Source organism: Ursus arctos, unplaced genomic scaffold (genome assembly GCF_023065955.2).
Source record: "Ursus arctos isolate Adak ecotype North America unplaced genomic scaffold, UrsArc2.0 scaffold_30, whole genome shotgun sequence".
Classification (NCBI taxonomy): Eukaryota; Metazoa; Chordata; class Mammalia; order Carnivora; family Ursidae; genus Ursus; species Ursus arctos.
Genome location: NW_026622986.1, coordinates 29,830,947 through 29,858,290, shown reverse-complemented (window position 1 = coordinate 29,858,290; position 27,344 = coordinate 29,830,947). Strand labels below are relative to the sequence as shown.

General features: G+C 39.5%; 2 protein-coding genes across 7 annotated transcripts in view; one reads left to right on the top strand and one right to left on the bottom strand.

The window, feature by feature from the left end:
- KIN (Kin17 DNA and RNA binding protein) overlaps positions 1-6,585 on the bottom strand; it is a 33,734-nt gene extending 27,149 nt beyond the window's left edge. Inside the window, exons 1-2 of the mRNA XM_026478734.4 lie at positions 6,408-6,585; positions 1,919-2,013 (exon numbers count right to left, since the gene is read on the bottom strand). Of these exons, the coding sequence (XP_026334519.2) occupies positions 1,919-2,013; positions 6,408-6,521 (209 nt within the window). The 5' untranslated portion in view covers positions 6,522-6,585. The remainder of the gene's footprint in view (positions 1-1,918; positions 2,014-6,407) is intronic.
- An 81-nt stretch (positions 6,586-6,666) lies between these two features.
- Positions 6,667-26,838, top strand: ATP5F1C (ATP synthase F1 subunit gamma). Of its 6 annotated transcripts, none has more exons than XM_026478737.3 (10): positions 6,689-6,856; positions 16,974-17,008; positions 17,524-17,655; positions 20,189-20,393; positions 20,943-21,086; positions 21,192-21,256; positions 22,476-22,631; positions 23,092-23,188; positions 26,054-26,090; positions 26,692-26,838. In XM_026478737.3, the coding sequence occupies exons 1-9, from the start codon at positions 6,801-6,803 to the stop codon at positions 26,058-26,060; spliced, it is 897 nt and encodes a 298-aa protein (XP_026334522.1). In that variant the 5' UTR covers positions 6,689-6,800; the 3' UTR covers positions 26,061-26,090; positions 26,692-26,838. The 6 variants fall into 6 exon arrangements, with proteins under 6 accessions (XP_048075386.1, XP_026334522.1, XP_026334524.1 ...); XM_026478735.4 differs by having other exon boundaries at positions 6,766-6,935; XM_048219429.1 differs by lacking the exon at positions 26,054-26,090 and having other exon boundaries at positions 6,667-6,856.
- The last annotated feature ends 506 nt before the right edge of the window (positions 26,839-27,344 follow it).

Here is a 27,344-nt window from a genome sequence, read left to right as displayed (position 1 = left end):
ATGTCCTGGATAACAATATCATTAACAGTATTAAATCTCACCCTTTGGGGCTATGTCTTTCCACTGTCCTGTGTGATCAAACAGGGTTATGAATAAACCACTTCCGCTGCTGGACAGTGGTTGTCTTGAGCGAAGTACGTGTGTGATTGTTTGAGCCATGCGCCGAACCACCTTTTTCCATGGAGCACCAATTTATTGGAAAGAATGACTGACAAATCAACCATGATTACTCCAAATTGGTTATTCCGTAGATATTTTCTCAAAAATAAACAACGGGAGCCTTGTCATGTCAAGGAAAACAATGGACAGTATTTGTTGCCAATGATAAAATTTGAGCTTTCGAGCAAAAATTTGAATCTGGTAAATTAACATCGGCCACTGGGAATTGACATACTTTCCCAAACTTAAAGACATTTCTGATGACACTGATGCTGACATTAATAAATCTGACTTTATGCTATTATGGAATGAAATGTATCATCATTCAGAATACTCAGTGAGCCAATGTTTTCCAAATGACAAACGCATGATGATATAAGATCATGCATGGGTACGAGATCCATTTAAAGTGAAAGACGGAGGGGTCACAGTGTAATAGAATGCGAAATGTTCACTGATGTGGTTTCGGATTCCGCACTGCAACTCATCTTCAAGAAACTACCACGCCAGGGCAGCCTGGGTGGTTCAGCCGGTTGAGCCACTGACTCTTGACTTCGGTTCTGGTCGTGATCTCAGGGTCCCAGGATCGAGCCCTGCGTCTCAGCAGAGAGTCTGCTTGTGGATTCTATATGCCCCCCCCAAGCCCACCCCCCCGCTTGTGCAGAGGCTTGCACAATCTCTAAAATTATAATAAATAAATCTTTTTAAAAAAAGGTTTAAGAAAGAACCATGACACTGTGTTTTAATGTAGTGTCAAAGAAGAATATCCAAACTTGTCTGAAAAAGGCTATTAAAATATTCCCTCATTCCAACTGTACATCTATGAACAGGGTGGGCTTTCTTTACGCGCTTCACCCAAAACACTTTGAAACAGACAGAGCACAGAAGCAGCTGTGGAACCAAGTGTCTTCTATTAAGTCAGACATTGGAGAGATTTGCAAAAGTGTAAACAATGTCACCCTTATTTTTTTGTTTTGTTTTGTTTTAGAAAAGACAGGCTTTTTAAATTAAAAAATTCATTTATTTTAACCTGTAATAGGTTTACTATTATTTTAAATAAATACATTAATTTTTTCATTTTTAATCCCTAATTTACAAATAGCAATATATCAATATCAAACATAAACAAAAGCTCTCTGGGACTCTTCAATTATTTTTTAGGGTGTAAAGGGGTCCTAAGACCAAAAGGTCTAGAACTTTGTAAAGTAAGAGTTATACAGAAGCAAAACTAAACATTATAGTAATAATAATTAACAGCTATTAATCGAGTACTGGGTGCTCTTCTTCTAAACACTTTAAAAGTATTAACTGATTCATCTTTATGTAAACTCTCTAAAATAAAGCGAACGATTGGAAGGCAGTGCTGTTTTTAGTCCCATTTTATAGATGAGCAGACAAAAGCATAGACAGATGTAAGTGGGTCAGCCAGTCACAAAGCTCATGAGTAGAGAAGCCTGGATTTGCAGGGTTTAAGGCAGGCAGTCTGACTCCAGAGCTGTGCTCTGAGCCATAACCGAGTGAGAAACAAAGGTAGTTTTTTATGTTTGAAGTGCAAGACTAAATGGTGAGAACCACTTTTGCAATAATTTCACACTACAACAAACTGTCAAAGGAAAACAAAACCTGAGCACAGGATAATATAGCTATCGTGTTAATGTGTAAGGAATGAATGGAGCTCCCAATATAGAAAATACTAAGCATCTACTAAATGTCCAACTGAATAAAACTTATGAGAAAAGGATTTCTTCACGTTACTTACTCTGAAAAATAATCCATAAACTGCTGGGGATTTTCAGAAGCCAGCAAGAGTTGTCTCTGATGAGATTCAGACATACAGTGACATTTGAAGCCATTCTACAAAAATGGAAAGGTAGTAGTTACATTCTGATTTAGGTCATCAAAATGAGCCCTAATTGAATCAACCCTAAAAAGCTGCTCTTTGATGATAACAGTAAAAAAAAAAAAAAAAAAGAAAAAGAAAAGAAAAGAAAAAAGAAAAAGAAAGAAAAGAAAAGAGGGAAAAATTCACTAGCTCTAAGCACACTTATTTTTATTTAAAAGTTTACGAGGTTGAGTTATGCAACCCTGCTAATTAAAGAATAATCCCAGATTAAAGAGACAGAAAAACAGTATTTGGAAAACAGACACTAGTAAGAAGCATGACAGGACACAGTACCAGAAGAGTGACTTTCTTTTTTAAATCACTTTGACAAATTTTATTGAGCACCTACTTCATGTAGTGCTGTGCGAACGCAGATGGAATGACGTAAAATGGGCCAGTAGTGAATTTCCATCAAGGGGACAATTTTCCCTCTGTTTTAGTTCATTATCTAAAATACACTGCGGCATATTACAGAAACCTCATGTTAAATACACTGAACCTGTATCTTCTTCAGATGACTATAAAAAAATTACAAGTCTTGACTTTGTATCTACTCAACATTTACTACTCAACTTAACATTTATAACTGATTCTTCACTAGAAAGAGAAATGAAAAATGTGTCTCTCCTCCCGTATTCCCCATCTCAGTGAATCGCACACCCACAGCCAGGACCCTAGAGCCAGGCACCCTCGAGTCCTCCTCTATGCCTGCCTTCCGTGTATCACTAAGTCCACTCTTGGCCTCCTTAACAACTCTTCTTCTGCCCCTCGGCTCAATCCCATGCAACTGGCCTGATGTCAACACTCCATCTTGCTTAGCCTCCCCAGCTTTGGCCACCCACAGACTACCTACACTATTCTTGCCTCATCTGTTTAGTACCTGTGAATTACTCTTACTTAAATGTATCTTAAAAGGAAACTTCGTATCAGTCTCATAATGAAAAACCAGTACTACTTTCCATAAACTGAAAATAAATCAATAAAATGAAAACAAAATGATGTTATTAAATTCTAGAAACCCAAGAGAGTGGATGGGCAGGAGGGGATACTCTGGATCTGACATACTTCCCCTTCAATCTTACAATACTGAGAGATGGGAAACAGGGGAGGACCTTGGAGGGGCCAACTTTCTCTTCCACCCTCCCAGGTAGGGAAGGCAACGAAAAGATATGAAGGCAAATAGGACAGAACCACTACAAGCGTCTTACTCTGAAATTGGTATCTAAAGGAAAGAATTAAGCTTTTATCCTCCTTTTCCCATAGAAACTATATTTTAGGGTAACATTTAAGGATAACCAAAGAGCCCTAGTTAATGAGAAAAAGCTCATTTTTATAAAAGAATGGTAGCCAATAATACATTTAGAAAAAACAGAAAAATAACCACTTTGCAACTCTTAAGGCAATAATGGACTCAAGCAAGGATGCTAAAACACCTTAGTAAAAGGTTGATGGGAAACTAGATATATCCTTTACTAGTTACTTGCTCATGCAAGAGGGAAAATATTACACTCTAACATTACTTTACAGGCTGTCATATTTACAATCTTAGCACTATCAGACATTATGGGCTTCCTTATGTGATGTAATATGAAATACACAGGATCACCTATCAAGTTGTCTTCCCCAAAATATTTCACCTGAACCTAATCAAGCCTTCTGCTCTAAGTTCCGGTTTACAGAAACTATAAGTTAGAGAAAGAAGGTCAAAAACAACCACAAGAAAACTTAACTGTTTCACACCAGAAAGTGGTAATGCTCCAAGGCAGTTACTGGCCTAGTCTCTTCAAGTCAATGTCAGAAAAACAACTGAACATCAAAGATATGGAAGCAATCAAGCATCCACTGCTACATGAAGAAGATGGATAAAGAAGACACACACAATGGAATAGTACTCAGCTATAAAAAAGAATGAGATCTTGCCATTTGTGACAATATGGATGGACCTAGAGGGTCTTATATCTCTGAAATAAGTCAGAGAAAGGCAAATTTCCTAGGATTTCACCTATATGTGGAATCTAAAAAGCAAGTGGATAAACAAAACAAAAGCAATCAATCAGACCTATAAATACAGAGAACAAACCAATGGTTGCCAGAGGGAGAGGATGGGGGGGGGGGTAGATGGGCAAAACGGGGAAAGGGGAGTGGGAGATACAGGCTTCCAGTGATGGAATGAATATGTCATGGGAATAAAAGGTACACCATGGGGAATATAGTCAATGGTACTGTAAAAATGTTGTATGGTGACAGATGATCACTACAGTTGTGGTGAACACAGCATAAGGTATAAACTTGCAGTATATAGCATAAGGTATAAATTATGTTGTACAGCTGAAACTAACGTAACTAATGTAATCTGTGTGTAATGTGTGCCAATTATACACATACAAAAAAATATAAAAAAAGAAAAATAATTTGGGTTTCGGGGGTGGGGTGGGAGAAAGGGTGAGGGAAGTGGGTTCTATACTCAGTTTAGAATTGAGAGAGAATTAAAAGTCCTAATAACCCAAGAGCAGAAAGTTTTAAGGAAATGAAACCATTCTCTATGATACTATAATGATGGATATATGTTATTATACATTTTTAAAATGATTTTATTTATTTGACAGAGAGAGAGAAAGCCAGCGAGAGAGGGAACACAAGCAGGGGGAGTGGGAGAGGAAGAAGCAGGCTCCCAGCGGAGCAGGGAGCCCGATGCAGGGCTTGATCCCAGGACCCTCGGATTACGCCCTGAGCCGAAGAGAGACGCCTAATGACTGAGCCACCCAGGCACCCCTGTTATTATACTTTTGTCCAAACCCATAGAATGTCCAACATCAAGAGTGAACCCTACTATAAACTATAGACTTTGGTGATGATGATGTGTCAGTATAGCTTTGATTGTAACAAAGTACTACTTTGTTGCAAGATGCTGATCGTGGGGAAGCTGTACATATGTGGAGCCTGGGTGTGTATGGGATATCTCTGCACCTTCCGCTCATTATTGTTGTGAACCTAAAATTGCTCTAAAAAAAAATAACCTATTTTTAAAAGTCCTAATAACAAATCTAATTCATACCTTTTGATTCGATCTTGGTTTGAAAAAAACTTTTAAAAAGCATTTGTGGGAACAAGTGAGGACATGTGAATATGGAGTGTGTATCAGATGACATAAGGGAGTTTTTATTAATTTTGTTATGTGGGATGACGTATTTTGTGGCTATGTAGAAAAATATCCAAATATCTTAGAGATGCATACTTAAGTATTTAGAGATGAAATATCCCGATGTTTGCAATTTACTTTAAAATATTTCTGAAAAAAGTAAAGATAGGCAAGTTGCCTAAAATGTTAAATATGGGTAATAGATATACAAATGTTCATTGTACTAGTCTCTAGTTTTCTGTGTGAGAATTTCATCTTGACTATTAAAAAGAAAGAACTGGAGAGAGAAATGAAAAAGAAAAACTGCATCACTGTTATTCAGTGTAAGTCGTACTTAAGTATCTCATACCTCATTAGCAAACACTGGAGTAGATTCTTCCAATTACCCAGTGTTCCTCTGCACCTACCCAATCCCACTCAATCTCCAGAGAAAAATACGATCCTGTCACTAGCTTGCTCTCAATTCTTCAAGGTGCTTTATCATCCACCTCATTAATTACAAAAAGTATAAACTCCATTGTACGGCCTACAAAACTTTCTGTGATCTGCCCAAAGACCCCCTGAGCCACTGTACACATAATCCACTGATTTAAAACTCACAATCACCGGTAAGTACAACTGTTATTCTCACTTTACAAGATAAGCAAACAGAAGGAAATGTAAGCAACTTGCCCAAGACTACACAGTTAGGAAGTGGCGCAGCTGGGATTCAGGATTCTGACAGTCTGACTCCCGTCCACAAGGCTATCTACAGTCCTACCCTGGGCCGGGCACACGGTAGGTGCTCCCCAGACGCTTGTTAGATGAGTAGTGTGCCAGAGCTTAGTTGTCCTTTTTCATCTGATCCTGAAAAGAGGTGTGAATCCTAACCACCCTGCTTCTCTTGAGTCGCGTCAGGTCAGAGATGACTGTCAATGTTATCTCCCAGGCATCCAGCTCTGCACTATTCAACGCCCCCGTTTTATGACAGTTCGAGGAGCATCACGTCTACGAGAGCTGCAAAACCTTATTTCATTTCTTTTTGGAGGAAGATCGTGGAGGAATGAGATGTTAAAGACCACTGGTTCCCCCAGGATGAGGGCTGCAGGTAAGGATGGCCCTACCGAGTAGAGTAGCTGACTCGCCTAGCGCGAACCCACGACTAGGGACCTGAGCTCCACTCCCTCACCCGCAGCGTCAGGGGCTTGAACCTGAATTTCCAGCCGGGCCCCATTCAGGCCCGCTTACCTCGTCCCGACACTGCTTCTGGCACATCTGGCAATACCAGCGCAGCTTCTGAAGCCCCTTGGACTTGATCCTGTTGGCGATGGCCTTTGGGGTAAGAAAATCTGACTTCCCCATCGCGACCAAGCTAGCGACAACTTTGCTGAAGCCCAGCGCCCCGCCAACCGGAAGCGGAATGAAGCTGACAGGGGTGGGTAGGCGGGACAAATCCCAAACGCGAGCCGGAAGGAGGTGGGGCCTCGGGAGGCTGAGCCCCCAACGCACGCGAGGCTTCCCTTCGTCTGGCGGGAGGAAGCGAGACTGAAGGAGAAAGCAGAGTGGGAGGGCGCTTCGGGAAGGCCCCGCGCATGCGCGGTGAGACCTGTCTGACCGACCTTCAGCCGGGCCGGTACCACCATGTTCTCTCGGGCGGGCGTCGCTGGGCTCTCGGCCTGGGCCGTGCAGCCGCAATGGTATGGCAGCTTGCGGAAGCAACGGGAGGGTTGCGAGGAATGGAAGAGCTCGGTCGGGGGGAAGAGGAAGCGAGTGGAGGCAAGTGGGACGGGACAGGGGTCGCAGGGCCTGCCAGGCCCCCTGTCCCGAGGAGGCCCCGGGGAGCCCGGGCTGCAGAAGCCCCTCCGTTCCGGGAAGGGTGCGCGAATGGGCTGCGGTGACAGCAAGGGCTCGCCACGTCTCCTGAGGCGGGGTGGGGTGGGGTGAGGGCCACGAGGAGCGGTCATCTTGGACCTCGGGCTTGAGACTTTAGTCCGGATTGATTTCAGGAAGGTCTTGGATTCACTAAGCTAAGACATATTTAGGGAGCCCCTGCTGCGTGCCGGGCAGGTGAAGACCGAGGAGTCTTTCCCCCGGCCCACAAAGGGGGAGGGGAAGACCTAAGGCAAGGTCTAGGGGAAGGTTAAGTTGTGCTTTGTGTCCTTGACGCCTTTTGAAACCCTCTAATGCTGGGCAGGGTTTGCATGGGCCAGTAAGAGCTGTTCGATTCAGCCAGGACGTGTATTAAGCGCTTACTCTGTAGCGCGGGCTCTTTGCTAGGCACTGCTGAGTAAAATAAGTGCCTTCGTGGGCTTATGGTAGTTCGGGTGCAAAAGGGACCAAAAAAATCCGCCCGATGGCGATCGGAAAGGAAAGACACCTAGCACTATCTTGAAACCTTTATGTTGAAGCAGTAACCCTGCAAGGTCATGAAATTGTCCCAAGGTCCTTAGGAGGAGGAGATAGATGGCTTTCAAGCGCCATCTGTTAACTGCCGTGCAAATTTAAGGATTTTAAACATTGGTTTCCGAAAAAAAAAAAATGCGTATTAGAAGTCCAAGCAATAGGCAGATAAACGTTGGTTTGTGGGTGGTACCATATAATAGGATGAAATGTCTTAAAGCTAGACGGAGTCTGGAAGAATTTCAGACACGGTGCTAAGGGGATTATTGGCTAAAAGCTGAGTGTAGCAATTCCTCGGTTTTACAGTAAGGAAGAATTCGAACGAGCTGCAGCGAAAAACTAGATTTTGTGTCCTAATTTTCATGTGGAGAGACTATAAAGCCTTAATGGAAATAGGTTCGTTTTTCATTAAGCAAAAAATTCATAATAATAGAGAAAAATTTTAGGGTAATAAGGTGATGAAATAGGATGTGAATACCTACATGAAACTGTTGGTGGATTGCCTTCAAAGTCAGATTTTTTTTTTCTAATATTGAAAATGAGTACTCATGGCAATTAAGTCACCTTAGTTGGATTCTCAGTCATGTAGGTTGTCCCATTTGTTAATCACTCAGCACACATTTGCTGGGTGCCTGCCCTGCACCGAGTTGGTACTGTGGAAAGTACTAAAAAGTTGGTGGTAAATAAATATATATGGTCTTAATGAGCGTTATGGGACAGTTTCTGGCATGCAGTGGTGCTCAGCAAACGTCAGCTCTCCTTCCCCTGTTGCTGTGCAGAAATGTCATCTGTCAGTATTTTTACCTGAGGTAGTATCCAAGTTCATCTTTAAGAAATGGAAAGAGTTTCTGAAATGAGGACAAAATATTTTGCATAAAATTGTAGCAATTTTTTTAAAACCTTGTAAGGCAATTTGAAGATCTTATAATAAAGGATGGTTTTAAGTAACAGTAGTGTGACATAACTGCTAGGCTTCTAAATTGGAACCTCCATTGGCAGATACAGGTTGTAATCTTGACCTTAACCCCTTTAGAATGTTGGTTTTAAATTGGTAGGTTATGAATCTTCATCAAACATTGAGGGAAAGCATTTTCACATATTCCATTTTTCTGGGTGCCCTTTTGCTTCCCACTTATAATTGCCTTTTAAGTACAGAAATGAAAACCATCTTAATGTTTCACACTCCACAGAATTAATTTGGAAGGGGAGAAAAATAGCTTTGCCTTTACAGAACCATGAAGGGGCATTTTCTCTGTTCTGTTTTGGTTATTGGAAGCTTTAAAAATGCAATTTGTTATTGTTACAGGTTTTGTTTCAGGGAGGTTAGCTTACTAACATAAGCTAAAATATTAGGCCTTATTAACATCTTAGTGAAATTATATTAATTGTTTAGGGTATCAGTAAAATACTTTAAGTTTCGGGAAATTAAATTTGTTTTTAAGTAGCATTTAAGAAGATGGAAATAAGGAAGAGACGTGTGATTTTTCTGTCTTCAAATCAGGGGAAGATAAATGTTATTTCATGTTCCCCATTCTCTAAAGTGGACTGTTTTATGGTAGCATACCAATAGCCATAAATTGAATTATATACGCTGAAAAGGAAGGGAGATGGCATTTCAGGATACACAAGGCATATTGTATTCGGAGATTGAAGTGGCAGATATTTACTTACTTGTAAAAGTAAAAAAATGTGAGGCATCAGGGTGTGTAGTGTAGGAGATCCACTCTGGAGCCAGACTACCAGATTTGAATCTCGACTGCCACTCACCTGGCTGTGTGACCCTGGACAAGTTACTCCGTGTCTCTGCCACCATTTCTTTATCCGTTAAATGGAGGTAATAGCGCACAGTTCAGCACTACTGGGTTAGCATGAAGATAAAATGAGTCAGTATTTAAATTGGTAAAGAACAGAGTGTGGTAGGAGAAATGCTGGTATGGATCCAGATACGTGAACTGAAAACTGTAAACGACATTATGCAGTTCCTCCATAAAATGTAAGAAGGTTTATTGTACTTGCCAAACAAGACTGGATCATGGGTGGTTGTGGGGGAAAAAGTGCCAGGGAGTCATTTTTTGTTGGAGAGGCAGGTGATGGACTTTCATACAGTGATTTATTATTAGAATTAGACATACTTCATAATCTTCCCTAAAAATTAGCTGATGCTGCTTCTTCCTTAATTTTTGTATTTATATAGCATGATACACTTAACATTCTTGCAAACTCTGTAATTTCTTTGAAGAATTGTTCCCCTAGCAACCTCGTTGTCTCCCTCCTCTAATACTGTTCTTAGCTTTGCTAACAATGCTGTATGATCATAGTAAATAATGGTAATCCACAGGGGTGCCTGGGTGGCTCAGTCAGTTAAGTGTCTGCCCTTGGCTCAGGTCATGATCCTGGGGTCCTGGCATCAAGTCCCACATCCAGCCCCTGCTCTGTGGGGAGTCTGCATCTCCCTCTGCCCCCCCCCCCATGCACACGTGCACTCGCTCTCGTTCTCTCTCTCAAAGATAAATAAAATCTTAAAAATAACAGTGTAATCCACAACCTCTGACTTTTCTATCCACTATATCTGGTATGTTTCAATTTTCTCCAGTAATCTCCCAAGGATTTCTCAGGACTTGATATAGTTTTCCGGAACAAACAACTGATTCAAAACTATATTTTCATTTGCAAAAATTATATATTCAGCAGAGCAAGTTGCCCCTAAAGAGAGTTGAGATCAGCTCGTGGTTATTCTTTTTTTTTTTTTTTTAAGTTTTTATTTATTTATTTATTTATTTGATAGAGAGAGAGAGACAGCCAGCAAGAGAGGGAACGCAGGCAGGGGGAGTGGGAGGGGAAGAAGCAGGCTCCCAGCGGAGGAGCCTGATGTGGGGCTCGATCCCAGGACTCTGGGATCACGCCCTGAGCCAAAGGCAGACACGTAATGACTGAGCCACCCAGGTGCTCCAATCGTGGTTATTCTGTATGTACTCAAATTTTACTTAAAAATGAAATAACATAGATGTCTTTAGAACTGAATGAAAGCTAAACATGAGAGGACTTCAAAATAGGAAATTAGGGCATGTGCACAGCATAATCACAAAAGATCCTACCTCTTCATACTTCTCACTTGGGAGACTTGTGGAAACCAAAACATTCTGTGTTCATCCAAATATAGCATGCAATTCAGATTTATTCCCTATGATATTCTCTGACTAGAAACTTACGTCCCTTAAATTGGAGTGTCTGCCTGGATCCATCATGTCCAAATGTCACTGCTTATAGTCTATACATTTAGATTGGTAGTGGTGAAAAAGTATATATACAAAAAAAAAAAAAAATCAACAAATGATGTTATTTTCCAAGTGCCATTATGAAAAGATGTTAATGGAGTGGTTAGTATGTCAGGTAAGTGTGCTCTGAGATAGTAGAGCTTGTCAATATTTGACAACTTCTTTCTTTTCCATTAGTGGATCCATTCTTAGAACAAGTCTAACATTTTTCATGTAGTCTCCGTCCTCTTCTATTTCTTTCTCTATGACAGTGTAATACCAGTAGTAAGATATATAAATCGAGATTGTTGGGACACCTGGGTGGCTCAGTTGGTTAAGTGGCTGCCTTTGGCTCGGGTCATGATCCCAGGGTCCTGAGATCGAGCCCCACCCACACTGGGCTTCCTGCTCAGTGGGGAGTGTGTTTCTCCCTCTCCCTCTGCCCCCCACTCGTGCTTGCTCGCTCTCTGTTTCTCAAATAAATGAGAATAAAATCTTTAAAAAAGAAAGAGATTGTTAAAAATAATGGTTTTGGTTATGACCTTTCAGATTTTTTATGCACATAAACACATAGAATCACAAAAAATGGGGTCATAGAACAATTTTATAATATCCTTTTCTGAGGGTATTGTGAAGAGGCTTTATATTTTAGTACAGTTTCAGATTTCTAGAACAGTTGAGCATATAGTACAGAGAGTTCCATGTACCCACATCCCACTCCGGACAGTTCTCGACTTAACCACATGTCGCATTGGTGTGGTGTACGTACTACAATTAGTGAACCAGTATTGGTACATTATTTAGGTGCATGGTTTCATTAAGGTCATTCTTTTGTTGTATATTCTGTGGATTTTGACAAATGCATAGTGACATCTATGTACCATTGCGGTATTACAGAATAGTTTTACTGCCCTAAAAATCTCTCCCCAGAATCCTAGCCACCACTGATCTTAACTCTTGCTGTAGTTCTGTCTTTGCTGGAATGTCAGATAGTTGGAATCAGACTTGATTGGCTTGGCTTAGCAATATGCAGTTAAGTTCCCTTCATATCTTCCGTGGCTTGATAGCTCACTTATTTTTATTGCTGAATAACTCCATTGTATGGATGTACAAGTTTGTTTTTCTGTTCATTCACATATTGAAAGACATATTGGTTGCTTCCAGTTTTTGATGATTGTGAATAAAACTGCTATAAACATTCGTGTGCAGGTTTTCGTGTAGACATAAGTTTTCAGCTCAGATGGGTAAATACCTAGAAGCGTGATTGCTGTATCGTATGTTAAGACTGTTTAGATTTTTAAGAAACTATCAAACCATCTTCCAAAGTAGCCGTATCATTTTTTATTCCCACCAGCAATCAGTGAGAGTTCCTGTTGCTCCACATCCTTGCCATCATTTAGAATTGTCATTTTAAAAAAAATTTAACCATTCTTGGGGCACCAGGGTGCCTCAGTCGGTTAAGCATCTGACTCTTGGTTTCAGCTGAGGTCATGATCTCAGGGTCGTGGGATCAAGCCCTGTGGGATCAAACTCCATGCTGGGTGTGGAACCTGCTTAAGAGTCTCTCTCTCTCTCTCTGCCTCCCTCTCTCAAAAAAAAAGAAAAAAAGTTAGCCATTCTTACAGGTGTGAAGTGGTATTTCATTTTTTTATTTTATTTTATTTTTTTAAGATTTTATTTATTTTTTGGTGGGGGGAAGTGTAGAAGAACACAAGCAGGGGGAGCAGCAGAGGCAGAGGGAGAAGCAGACTCCCCGCTGTGTAAGGAGCCTGATGTGGGGCTTGATCCCAGGACCCTGGGATCATGACCTGAACTGAAGGCAGATGCTTAACCGACTGAGCCACCCAGGTGCCCCAAAGTTTTTATTTTTTTTATTTTTCTTTAATTTTTTAATTTTTTTAGTAATCCCTACTCCCAATATGGGGCTCGAACTCACGACCTCAAGATCAAGTCATGCTCCTCTGACTGAGCCAGCCAGGTGCCCCATTTCATTGTTTTAATTTGCAATTCCCTAATGACATGATACTGAGCACCTTTTTAATGCTTATTTGCCATCTGTTTCTCTTCCTTAGTCAGGCTTGTGTTTAGATCTTTTGTTCATTTTTTATTTGGGTTGTTTGTATTCTTATTGTTGAGTTTTAAGAGTTCTTTGTGCATTTTAGATACAATAGTCCTTTATCAGATACGTGTTTTGTAAACATTTTCTCCTGGTGTGTGGCTTGGTTTTTCCTTCTCTTCATAGTGTCTTTTACAGAGCATAAGTTTTTAAAATTAATGAAGGCCAGCTTAATTATTTTTTTCTTTCATGGATCATGCATTTCATATTTTATCTAAAAACTTAGAGCCATACCTAAGGCACCTATGTTTTCTCCTGTGATATGTTACAGAAGTTGTATAGTTTTGTGTTTTTCACTTAAGATCTATAATTCATTTCACGTTAATTTTTGTGAAAGGTGTAGGATTATTATCTAGATTAATATTTTTTCCATATGGATGTCCCTTGTTCAGCACCACTTGTGGAAAAGAGTATCCTTTCTCCATTTAACTACCTTTGCTTCGGTATCAAACCTAAATCAGTTGACTGTATTTGTGTGGGTCTCTTTCCCTATTCCTTGTGCTGTGTCTTACTCCCCTGACTTAATCATTCTATAACTGGAAGCCTATATCTCCCACTCCCCTTCACCCATTTTCCCCACCCCCCCACCCCTCTCACCCTGGCAACCGTCAGTTTGTTCTCTGTGTGTGGGTCTTATTCCGCTTTTTATGTTTTCATTTGTTTTTGTTTTTTTTTATTTCACTTATGAGTGAAATTCTGGGCTCTCCCTTCTCTTCCAGTGATCTGCTTGCCCATTCTTCACCAATACCATACTGTCTTGATTACCGGAGTTGAAATCAGGTAGTGTCAGTTCTCTGGCTTTGTTCTTCAGTATTGTGTTGGCTATTCTGGGTGTTTTGCTTTTCCATATAAATGTTAAAATCAGTTTATTGATATATACAAAATAACTTGCTGAGGTTTTTGTCTAAAATTGTATTGATCAAGTTGGGAAGAATTGACATTTTAGTAACATTGAATCTTCCTATTCATAAATATGGAATCTTTCTCCATTTATTTAGATCTTTCATCAGTTTTGTAGTTTTCTTGTGGCATATTTTGTTAGATTTACATGTAGTCTTTTGTAGTTAGACTATATGTAGTCTCTGTGTTTTTTTATTGTGGTAAAATACGCATAAATTTACCATCTTAACCATTTTTTTAAAAGATTTATTTATATTTATATATATTTATATCATTATGTGTACTATGTATTTATAGATTTATTTACTTAAAAGAATTTATTTATTTGAGAGAGAGAGCACACACCAGCTGAGGAGAGGGGCAGAGGGAGAGGGAGGAGAAGACTCCCCACTGAGCAGGGACACCCCCTCCCCCCAGCTCCATCCTGGGATCATGACCTGAGCCAAAGACAGACACTTAAACTGAGTGAGCCACCCAGGTGCCCCCCGTCTTAACCATTTTTAAGTCTACAATTCTATGATATTGTTTTTCTTTTTCTTCTTTTTTTTTTTTTATGCTGTTGTTTTTCTAACTTTAAATTCCCAGTTGTTCATAGCTGGTAAAAAGAAAGCAGTTGACTTCTGTGTAGAGACCTTGTACCCTACAACCTTACTGTAATTGGTTCCAGGAGTTTTTTTGCCAATTCTTTGGGATTTTCTACATAGACAGTCATGTCGTTTGTGAATAAAGGCAGCTTTATTTCTTCCTTTCCAAATTTGTATACCTCTTATTTCCCTTTTTTGTCTTACTGCATTAGCCAGGACTTCCGGTACAGTGTTGAATTAGGAGTAAGGAGAAAGGACATCCTTGCCTTAGTCCCAATCTTAGGGGGAAACTCCCTAGTTTTTCATCATTAAACCATAGGGGGTTTTGGTAGATGTTTTTTTTTTTTTTTTTTTTAAGATTTTATTTATTTATTCGACAGAGATAGAGACAGCCAGCGAGAGAGGGAACACAAGCAGGGGGAGTGGGAGAGGAAGAAGCAGGCTCATAGTGGAAGAGCCTGATGTGGGCTTGATCCCATAACGCCGGGATCACGCCCTGAGCAGAAGGCAGACACTTAACCGCTGTGCCACCCAGGCGCTCCTGGTAGATGTTCTTTATCAGATTCAGGAAGTTCTCTGTTCATAATTTGCTGAGGGTTTTTGTGTTTTGTTTGTTTGTTTGTTTGTTTGTTTTTTACTGTGAATGGGCATTAGATTTTGTCCAAAAAATTCTCTGCGTCTATTGGCCATATGAGTTTTCTTCATATGGTGTGGTGGATTATATTATTTGATTTTTAAATGATGAACCAGCCTTGTATACCTGGAATAAATCCCAGTTGATCATGGTGTATAATTCATTTTAATACATTGTTGGATTCAGTTTGCTAATCTTTTGTTGAGAAATTCTGCATCCATGTTCATGAGAGGTAATGTCCTCTAATTTTCATTTCTTACAATGATTTTATCTGGTTTTGATATTAGGGTAATGCTGGTCTCATGAAATTAGGAAATGTTCCTTCTGCTTGTAATTCTACTTCCCTGTTTTGGCACCAGCTTCCATGTTCCATGAGTTACAGATCTCTTTCCCAAGTCTCACGTGTTTCCAAACCCATTGGACATTTCCACCTTGTCCCTGGTCTTTGTGTCATATTCATTAAAATTCATTATCTCTAGAGAGATCATCCCCACTCAGTTTTCCTACCTTGGTTAATGACAACACTGTCTACTCAGGTCATTAAATTGGAAATCATTCTTACTGGTTTCCTTTTCACTCTTAAGAACTCGCTCATAAATCTGGTCTTCCTGCTGCTTTGCCAACATGTTAGTTGAGGTTCTTACCTTCTCCAGTCTGGAAGCTGCAGCAGTCCCATGCAGTCCCCATGTCATCAATATTCCAACATCATTTTGAGTTTTTCACTGCCATCTGAGGTACTTAGAAACTAAACTGGTTGTGGGCTTATAAATACTCATTGTTTCCCTACCTGTGAAATAAAATTTAAGCTTATTAACCCAGCGTATGTCCAGCTTCAAAACTACATCCTATTTGGAATGTCCTCCTTAGGCCTTCTTTGCTTATGCACAAGTTTATAGATTCTTCAGTTCTCGCACGGAGCTTTCTGAGCCAACACAGACACTTTGTAGACATTTAAGGGCTAACAGTTAATTTATATTTGATAACACGTTGTCTTCCTTAATAGGGTGGCGTTCCTCTCCTGTTTATTTTTCATAAATGTAGCTTTATAAATATATACGTGTGTATATTTAACATGCATATAAGTCACATCATTTTTACTTTTATGCATTAGCACTTTAATCATAAAGACTAGAAAAATATTTAGTGTTACATTTTATGTAAAACCTTAAGTTTTTATGAATCTTGTTTATGAGATAATAGTATGCTTCTTGTGGTCACAGACCATGTCCTGGAGCATAGTGGCTGCTTAGTACATTTTTTAAAAAGATTTCATTTATTTATTTGAGAGAGAGGGAGAGCGAGCACAAGCAGGGAGAAGAGGGAAAGACTTGCAGGCTGGATCCCAGGACCCTGGGATCGTGAACTGAGCTGAAGGCAGATGTTTAACCAACTGAGCAACCCATGAGTCCCTACTTAGTACCTTTTTATTGAGTCGAGTTGGAGAAGTTAAGAATTGGTTTAAATAAACTGTACTTTCACACATGTGGTCATGTTAGAATATATAATTGATCCTAAGTGTTACTTGGAAAAGTTTCAGTGAACTAAGGAAGTCAAGGTAGCTTTTTAGAGGTGGCTGACCTTTGTTTTAAGTATACTTGGAAGGACTTTTCTGTCATAGAAACAGTGCCGGCAGAGGCATGAAGGTGGGACTAGAGCATGTGTGATCACAATCGTGACTGCGGTGGAAGGTCTGTGTTGTTAGGGCAGACAAAATGAGGCCTTAGGTAATAGGGTTCGTATCAGTATTAAGGGATTAAATATATCTATATGTGTGTGTATATATAAATATATGTATGTCAGAGTCCTATATTTAATAGATTGTTTCTTTATGGGGCATTCTTTAAATTTATTAACTTTGAAGGTTTTTCTTGTACCATGGGGCTATTTTTCAGAAAACTAAAATATTTTTAAAACCTTTATTTTCAGGATCCAAGTTCGAAATATGGCAACTTTAAAAGATAGTAAGTACTTTATCTCAATATGTGAATGAAGAAAAGCTAAATTTTGACAAATAAAAATAAAAATGCTCTTTAGCCCCACATATATTTGATCAAAATTGACAAAATGATTCTAGGTCATATGTGTGTGACATTGAATTTGTTTTGGAAAAGACCAGTGTGAGGCAGCACACGGTTCTGATTCTGTTGTCTGTACTATGCCAACGATAGGAGTAGAAAAATCTGTATTTAAATATTTTAAATGTATAATGCGCTGCCCTCTTCCATGGCCATCCTGTCCTAGGTGGCAGCTGGGTTTGACTTTCTGTTAGCACTCATGTGGCCACCCTGCCTGTCTGAGGAGCAGCTGGCTTTCACCTTTGCTCGGTACTCGTTCTGACTTCAAGCCTCAGCATCATGCTGTTAATCGATGGTCTGAGTGCTGAGTATTCTACCTTACAGTTTAAAAAGCTATTGCGATAAATTCACAACTGAAATGATAACTCCTTTTATCATAACATAGTACTTCTGTTTTTCAGTTACCAGGCGACTAAAGTCAATCAAAAACATCCAGAAAATCACCAAGTCTATGAAAATGGTAGCAGCAGCAAAATATGCCCGAGCTGAGAGGGAGCTGAAACCAGCTCGAGTGTATGGGGTAGGATCTTTGGGTAAGTGAAGGGTGTAATTCACAAATTACAAAGAACTGTTTAACAGAGATCACCACTAGTGACTTTCATTTGGTGCTTGGTGACGACGGGTCTAGTCTGAGTGTTTGACATTACTCATTTTTCACAGCAACCCTATAAGGTTAGAACTGCTAGAGTCCCTGCTTTACAGATGGGAAACACTAAAATCAAGTAACTTTTCCAAGGTCACATACTTAGGTGGTTTGGCGTCAAAGCCTGCCTCTTAACCGCTGTATGTGGCTTTGAATGTTAAAAATACTCTGAAAATTTTCCCAGATTATTAACTATATATTCAAAAGAACTTAGAAATACAGTGCATTCAACTCAGGTGCTTGACTTCGTCCCATGATGTTGTGATGTGCTGGTTTAAGACTGCGGGGTGGGGAGGTGGTACCCTGCAGTGGAGTTGACTGAGCAGGCGTGGACGGGACTCGTGAATACGTGAGTGGGATGTGTAAACGTCAACTGTAAAGAAGGCACATTTCGCTTATTTTGAAATTGAAGAAAATCTATGTAGTATCTGTGTATTGATATATCTACATATTAGATTTAATTGCCTCATGCAAAAGTTTCTTGTGCTCTTTCATGTTTTTTAAACATCCATTTATACTGGTTAAAAAAAAAAAAACAACAACTTCGTGTGAGAAAATGTAGAGCACTAGGCCTTGGTGGAAATGGGTCATTGCTCTAAAAACACCACGTTTAGTTTCATGTAACAGGTACGGAAGACAGTTGGTAGTTAGGGTTCAGCGATCCTTATCAACTCCAGCCCTTTGCTGTCATGAGTCCCATCCGGTGTACAACAAGTCCTGAGTGCCTTAGTGGCTCAGTAAAGTTTGGTTGATAAATTACTCTAGCCTATTTACATGAAGAGGGAAAGTTACTTCACTATTCACCTTTCTTGCCGATACAATAAGAATAATAAATTTGTTTCCCTCCAAAGTCTATAATCACAAAATTATCTAATAAAGAAGAACTGACTTAGGTGGCTGATTAGAGTATTAGTGGTAAAATATTAAAAATTAAGCCAAGGCTGCCAATTGGTTCTGAAGTCCTTCAGACCAAATACTAACTGTTAGGTATTAAGTGGCTAATCATTTTAAATATTTAAAATAGAAAATTTTAACAGGCATTTTATGCTGTACAATATAAAACATAAAAAGAGACTTAAATATTCTCCCCATTCCCCTGAACTGTGGAGGTGAGTATTTACTTCTCTCTGCTTTTTTGGTTTATTTGTTTCGAATTTTTATTTAAATTCTAGTTAGGGGTTACCTGGGTGTCTCAGTCGGTTAAGTGTTCCACTCTTGATCACAGCTCGGGTCTTGCTCTCAGGGTGGTGAGTTCAAGCCCTGCGTTGGGCTCCATACCCAGGGTGGAGCCTACTTTAAAAAAGAAAAAGTCTAGTTAGCATATAGTGTAACATTGGTTTCAGGAGTAGAACTTAGTGATTCATCACTTACATGTAACACCCAGTGCTCATCCTAACGAGTACCCTCCTTAATGCCCATCACCCTACTTCTCTGCTTTTTATGGAGGGTCCTCAGGTTTTGGCATTTGAGAATCCCTGCTCTATATTGAAAAAAGTATGTAATAGGAGGAATTTTGTTGACATGGGTGAATGTGGTGGCCGTGAAGATGCTCCCTGTGCCCGTGGGGGCACCAGCTGTTGGAATTCACCGTGTTTGCACCCAGGCCACGCTTCCCACGGGCCATGCCTAGCCAGCACCTGAGCAGCAGGATGCTCGAGCAGGCATGTTCTTGGGAGACTTGCAGCCCCCCAGCAGTCTTGCTGAACTTCCCCTCAACTGCACAGTGGTCCAGGAAGCTGCCACCCAACCCGTCTTCCCTCCTTCCTGCAGGTCAGACCTGCACCATGATGTGATGGCCCTCCCGACTCCTTCCTGCCTTCTCCCACAGCCATTTCCTCTCTTTCCCCAGTAAAATCTGTGCATATTTCATCCCGTTTAACCCCCTCTTGGGGTCTGCTGCTTCCAAAACTAGACCAACCAAGTGAGATGGTTAAAGCAATCCCCAAAATAAAAGTGGCATCTGCTATTTTAATGCCAAGTTTTTATAAGAGCTTGATATGCAGATTATATGAGCAGGTCAGTAAATACTTGCTTCTTTTTAAAAAGGCTTGTATGCTGAAGATTTGCATCCTTCACAAGTCTGATATCTAGATAAGTTGGTACTCTGTAATTCGGGTCTCCTTATAAATTCTTTAATTGTACTAGAGATTTCCTTAAGTCAACAGTTGAGGTAAATTGTCTGTTAATTGGCCCTTGGTGCCTTTATCATACAGAGATTTAAACCTTTATGGTTTTCAACCTGATTGTAAATTGAGTAAGTACACAGACAATTTTGATTATATCAGTTAGATGCCACCTAAATTGAAATGCATCATTTCAAAAACATCCAACCCTTTCAGCTCTTTTGTAAATTAGATTTTTGCTGTATTTGGTATATGTTACATATTTTAAATTTCTTGCTTTTTGTTTGTTTGTAATTTAAGCTCTGTATGAAAAGGCTGATATTAAGGTGCCTGAAGACAAGAAGAAACACCTCCTTATCGGTGTGTCCTCAGATCGAGGGCTCTGTGGTGCTATTCATTCCTCGGTTGCTAAACAGATGAAAAATGAGGTGGCCACGCTCACAGCAGCTGGGAAAGAAGTCATGCTTGTTGGAATTGGTGATAAAATCAGGGGTATACTTCACAGGTAATTTAAATAGATATTATTTGTGTGTAGATGGGTGTAAGCATGAATAAGTGGGAGTGTCTTTGATAGTTCATTTCAGCAAGGTGTCTTTTTTTGGTTACCTATTTTTATACCCACAGAGAGGTTTTTGTTTTGTTTTTATTTTTTCAGGACTATCAGAATATATAGATTTCTTCTGTTTTTTACTTGTCTTGTGTTTCTGCTTCATCCAGCCCATGAGTGGAATGCAACAGGAATATCAAAAGCTAGTTTTCATTTTACACAAACGAGGACTGTCAACAACTACCACAGCCTGCAAGTGTCAGAAGTGAGCACAGTTAACTGAGACGTGGAAGAGAGAGAAAGACTAGAGAAACACAATGCAGGAGAGGCCTGGTTACTAAACCTTAGTTCTTGAGCCACTGAGTAATCATGACAATGGATGGGACAGCTCCATTCAGTGACCAGCCCCTTTGAACCACAGTGATAAATTTTTTCCTTGTTCCCTGTGTTATTTAGACAGAAGTATTCCTTTAAACTACTCTGTGTGATCTCTGGATTCTCTTGTAGGACCCACTCTGACCAGTTTCTGGTGTCCTTCAAAGAAGTGGGAAGAAAACCTCCTACTTTTGGAGATGCGTCTGTCATTGCCCTTGAACTCCTAAATTCTGGATATGAATTTGATGAAGGGTCTATCATCTTTAATCGGTTCAGGCAAGAAAAATTTAGAAAGCGAAGCTTTTTGACCCTTTAAAATAAGTAAATGCTTACTTAACAGTTTATTGTTTTGAGATTGACATTTGCTTGTATAATTTCTAGGTCTGTCATCTCCTACAAGACAGAAGAAAAGCCCATCTTTTCCCTTGAAACCGTTGCAAGTGCTGGTAGGTAGTTTTTGCAGGAAAAGTATTTTTCTGTGTAGAAAGCAGAGATGTATACGTTCGGGAAAATAGCGTTTGTCAGGATGGCCTGTTTCAGCAGTAGAAAACGATGTCGGGCTCTGTTACCATGTATCAGTGGCTTCCACGATCTCTTAATCCATTCGTTATGACTCTTACTCCATTCCTTCATTAATAGAACATAAATAAATAAATGATTAGACGTGCTTTCTGTTCTCAAAGGTTGAAGAGCCTAGCTAGAATTGGCTTTGCATTCTCTGTCTGGGAGCTCTCTCCAAGCACAGTACAGTCCGCAGCTCTGAGTAGTGACGTGAACAGTGCTCACAATTAATGTACATTGACCCGCTCAGTTCTCGTCTTATTGTTTGAGTTAACGTCATCATTGCTCAGGGAAGCATCCTAGAAATAATATTCTGGAACCGACTTTATTTTCCTGAGGCATTTTCCCCTTTTATCCATAGTATTTCATGTATTAAGACGTACACTTTTTTAACATTTTAATGTCTCTGAAGGTGGATGTTTCTGCCAGTCAATGGCATGCCATTTTTCATTGACTGTTGTTATTTTCTTTCTTAATGGGCTAAAATTGGGGTTATCATCTGTAGCATTTTAAGTGTGATTAAGTACAATACTTCAGCACTTTACCCTAATGAATGAACGTCGAAGTGTGCCACTAAATTTCTGCAGCATAATCAAAAAGATGTAGGTTGGCCTCTGATTCCCTGCCCCCCTCTTCCATATTCCATTTCCCTCTCATTTTCCTGATGGACACCAGAAGATTTCTATAATCAAATGGCTAATTTGGGATTTTTGTATTCCACTAAACGAGTTTCAGTTTTTTCATTAATTCTTTTATTTAAATGTATTAAGTATTTGCTTACATTGTGCCAGGCACTCTGTTTGATGCTATCCAGAGGACTTGAGGACATGAAATGCAGAGAAGTTATTTTAATTGTTGACTTCTTAGTTTTTATTAAGCATTTGCAGTAGAATATCAAATGCCTTGTTTACACGTTATAGTCTGCTGAAAATCTGCTATACTCTGTAGTGTGGAAATAGATGAAACTTTTAGAACTGAGTGTTTTAACCTATCTTACATTGACTTCTGCTCTTTAATTAAGGGTTTTTATAGTAGTAAGCTGTTTTGATTAAATCCCTCTTTGCACTGTATAACTTCAAAGAAATTTATGACTTGTTTTAACAGAGAGCATGAGTATCTATGATGATATTGATGCTGACGTGCTGCGGAATTACCAAGAATACAGTTTGGCCAACATCATCTACTATTCTCTAAAGGAATCCACCACGAGTGAGCAAAGTGCCAGGATGACGGCCATGGACAACGCTAGCAAGAACGCTTGTAAGCACACAGTGGATCTCTTCTGAGAGCGTTCTCTTGCTGAGAGTAGCGTGAGGACCTTTGCATCAGAAAGTACATCCCTTAAGTACACCAGGAAGCAAGAGAACAAGGATCTAGTTCCAGGCTCTGCCACTGATTCTGTGATATCTTTGACCAATGACCATCTCTTCCCTTGAATGTTTTTCATCTCAAAACGTAAAAAAATAATCATCTCTGCCTTAAGGGAATATATATATCTCACTTGATAGACAGTAAATTTGCAAGTATTTTGAAAAAGTATCCATGGAAGCGGTAAAAAATATCTTTGTGAAATTTTTTGAGAGGCCAGGTTTGGTACTCAAAAAGACATAAAAATTCTTATTTTTAAATTAAGCAACATACATCTATGAATACGTTAAGGAACAAGTTACTCTTTCGTAGTGTTAAATTGTGTTGTCTAATCCCTTTGTTTTGTTTGTAGCTGAGATGATTGACAAACTGACTTTGACGTTCAATCGCACCCGCCAGGCTGTCATCACGAAAGAGCTGATTGAGATCATCTCTGGCGCAGCAGCTCTGTAAGTAGTGGCAGACTGCTTCAGACACGTTTCCTCCTCTCTCCGTGTCTGCTGGCTTAACATGAGGACATTTCCATTTGTTTTGCTTTGCTAAAGGTGAAATGATCCATTGCCTAACCTTGTAATCTACTTTTAGGATATAAAGATTTGGTGAAATGAGATCTCTGGTTTCTTCTGTTTCAAGCTGAAACTTTTGGCCTCAGTTTCTTCTTTTTACAAATCAATATATTGCTAGCTCTCTTTCCTAAAGCATTAGGAATAAGGATGTAAATAATCCAGTATCATTTATAAAATCTGTCTTTGGAACTTAAAACATACCATGCTCTCCAACTATAGGACTGGTTTTGGGTTTGATTTCATATAAATCTTGGGTTTTTTGGTAAATCTTGGTAAAAATTGGTTCTTCACTAATATGTCAGTACCATATGCCAATGTACCATTTTCCTCAAGAAAACTTCGTGGTTGTCTAGATATGTTAAGGTTTGTGAAACCAGGGTTGAGAAAATGGGGGTTCTGTTTTTAAAATGACTAAATTGAACCCCCACCATGTGCCAAGGTCAGTGCTAGGAAGTGTCAAAGGATGTAATCAAGGCATTGGTGTTCTAACAGGATACAAAAACATGCAGGTAGTTGTGATGAGAGGTAAATGTATAGTAAGTTGATTCATTCTTTCTTGCCTCCTCTTAATTGGTCACTAAGTTCTGTAAATTTTACCTTGTAAATGTCCTTTAACTCCTTCCCCTTTATGACCATCTAATGCAGATCCTTGTCATTTCTCTCCGGAATTAAAAAGGATATCAAGTGCCCCTTATGTGGCAGACCCTTTGCTAGACACTGAGGATGTAGTGGGGACAGTATTTGCCCTCAGAGAGCATTGACATTATCTTAAGAATTGGAGGAGACATCATCTTAGGAAAACAGACATTATCTTAGGAATTGCAGGAGAATAGGGGTCAGCGTGCTGTGGCTCAGAGCCAAGAGCAGTTTTGACATTTTTAAAGGGTTATTTTGTTTTAAAAACAGAGACAGTATGTGACTCACAAAACCTACCTTATTTACTGTCTGGCCTTGCAACAGAGTGTTAGGAGGAAAAGAGTAGAATCCATTCTCTTACATAATCACCCTGCAAAACACATTAGCTTGAGGTACGTGATCCTGTGTTTTCTGGCCACCAACACTCTCTAGTCTAGTCTTAACCGCCATCATGTCTCACTTCCCTTGAACTTCAGCCACATCGTTGTACTTCCAGTTCGCAAACATGTCATGTGCTTTTCCCTGAAATGCCATTCTTTTCTTCCTCTTGCACCCTGGATTCTTCATCTGATAGACTCCCATTTCTCTTTGCTGAACTGAGAGAAGCCTTTCTTCCAGGAAGCCCTCCTTCACCATTCGTGTGGGGCACCCTCTAGCATCCTGTGCTTCCCCTTTTCCTCATTTACACTGTTTTATTAGGAACTGCCTTTTTATTTGCCTGTATTCCTGTGGCTTGGGAGGGACTGTGTCTTACTCACTTTTGTAGCCCTGCCACCTGGCACATACTTCCTCAGTAAATTTTTTTTTTTTTAAAGATTTTATTTATTTATTTGACAGAGATAGAGACAGCCAGTAAATATTTGTTAAGCGAATGAGTGATGAGCCCTGGGAAGTGGAAATTCAGAAGAGGGAGAAATAACATTTCATTAGGTATGGGAAAATGTGGATCCATGTTTAAGGATCAGGGATAGATAGGTTTGACACGAAGGTGAAATTTAAATTGGTCCTTAAGTATTATCTCTCCAGGACAGAAACTGGGCAGAATGCCAAAGAGACACATAAAACTGATGGAGACCATTGTCTAAGTTGTCGGTCAGATCCATCAGCTTTGCCAGCCTAGGCGTCCTTGTCTTATTTTGCTTTCCAAGCATGACTTTGTTAAGACAAACCCATCTCTCAGTCTAGTCACTGATGTTGTGTTAGCATCATAGAGTACGGTGCAGTGATGAATGGCCCTGCCACTTACTAGCTTGATAAACTTGGCTAAGATACTCTTTCTGTGACTCAGTTTTGTCCTCTATAACACGGGGGCTAATGCAAGGATTACATAAGCATATTATTCGTTCTCTTCCTTGCTATATGTCCTACTGCTAATGCTAAGCTGTTTTCTTCTTGGGCGGTAAGTGTGAGGAAGCTGGGGGAGAGAGCTGCATTCTGCAGGTTCCAGGGACTGTGATCCAAAGAACCAAGGATCCTGTTTTGCTCTTGAAAAAGGAATGCCGGGAATAAAATGCGAGGATACAGCATCTGCAGAATTGAGGACCGTACCCTTTCTTGACTAGAAATGGGGGAAACCTGGCAAAAAAGGAGCAAAACCAAAGGAAATGAGGAGAGGGAGCTTGGGACATAAAAACTGAGAATCAGAAATTGACTATTAAATTTTGGCTTTCTAGAAAAGCAGTCTAAATCCTTTATTAAGGGTTGGCTGTGCAGTCCAAGCTTGGAGTGTTTATATGAGTGGATTGCATGCTCTGTAACCTATCAGTTATTCTGGTTACAACTTTACTATTTAATACAAACACATTTGGCTCCTTGGTAATAGATTGTGTCCTATTTATAGGGAGCGTAGTGGCTTCAATTACACTTGCGTAGTCTTGCCTTCTTGCATCAACATGGTTTTATTGTTCTAACCAGACTGAAATTAGTAACTTTTTATAACAGTCATTGAATCTGTTTTAAAGGAATATTTTGGTAACTAATTTACATGATAACGTTCAAGATACAAGGTGCGGAAATGGATGTTTTTAGTTGGAAATGATACCTGATTAACTAGCATGGATTGCTTCTTGACTGGCTTGTTTTGTTTGTCTTTTTTTCTAACATAATAACCAGGGATTAATGAAAACCAAGTTTCATCCTCAGACAAGAGGTAAAGTGGCAATATTTCACACTCTCTCCCCAAACCCCTCCAGAAAGAAATTCAGCTAGATATGATTGACGCTGATGAAGCAACAGTGAAACAGATTCTCTTGCGATTTAGATTTTGGCCCATTTATAGTAGCTGCCAGCTTGTGGTAGCATATGGGTAATGCCAGGGGGCTTTTTTTTTTTTTTATTTATTAAATAAACTTTATGGATAGAAAATTAGCATTATTTTGAAATATTAAATATAGATTGGTGAAGAGCGGTGGTTCTCAAATTTGATGGTCTTAGGACCCCTTCATGTCTGACATAATAGAAGAAAGCTAGATTTTCATCTATTTCTGTATTCATTCTGTCCTGATGTTACATGTCGTAGCCTCTGGAAACTGCTACCATATACTCTTGAGAATGAATAAAACAGGCAAATAAGCAAATAGTTTGGCCTTGGAAAGGTCCCGAGACCAAAATTTGAGAACAACTAGTATATAGTAACATTTTATTAATGTAAAGTCAGTTCTTTAAACCCCACTTAAATAGGTATTATCCCTTGACATGATGATTTTTCCCTCTAAAACTTACTTTTGTTTGTTCTGTACTTTGTTTTTCAGGTAAAGAAAGAAAATTCAGCCAGCTGATTTTATTTTTAGCTTACTGCTGTCCTTGTCAGAAGAAATTGTTGGTCCATTGTTTAAACTACTATAGACAGCAAAATGTTTGTAAATTATCTTACAATAAACAACTTACCATGAGAAAAATCACTGTCTTTTCTTATACAGGAACAATAGTTAATAGTTTTCAAAATGAGATGTTAGAAGTATTTTAAAATATTGACATGTTACTGCTAGAATTTTTTGTTAAAAAGATAATTTAAGAGCCTCTGCTCATTTTACAGTTCCAGAAACACCCTTCAAAAGTCCAGAGTGTTTGGGGTCAGGGGGAAGGAAGAGGCAACAGGCCACAAGCTAGCCCAGGCTTTCATTCTTCTGCTCTTTCAAAGAATATTCAACAAAATGAAGTAAAAATGCTATTGGAGTCATTTGCTCTTTCTCATCTATGGGATGTAGAATTCCAGGCATATACTTATTTTAAATTTTAAATATTCAGTGCCTGGGTGGCTCAGTCAGTTAAGCATCTGCATTCACCTTAGGCTCCCTGCTTGGCAGGGAGCCTGCTTCTCCCTCTTCCTCTCTGTGATCTCTCTCGCACTCACTCTCTCAAATAAATAAAATCTTCAGTAAATAAATAAATAAATAAATAAATA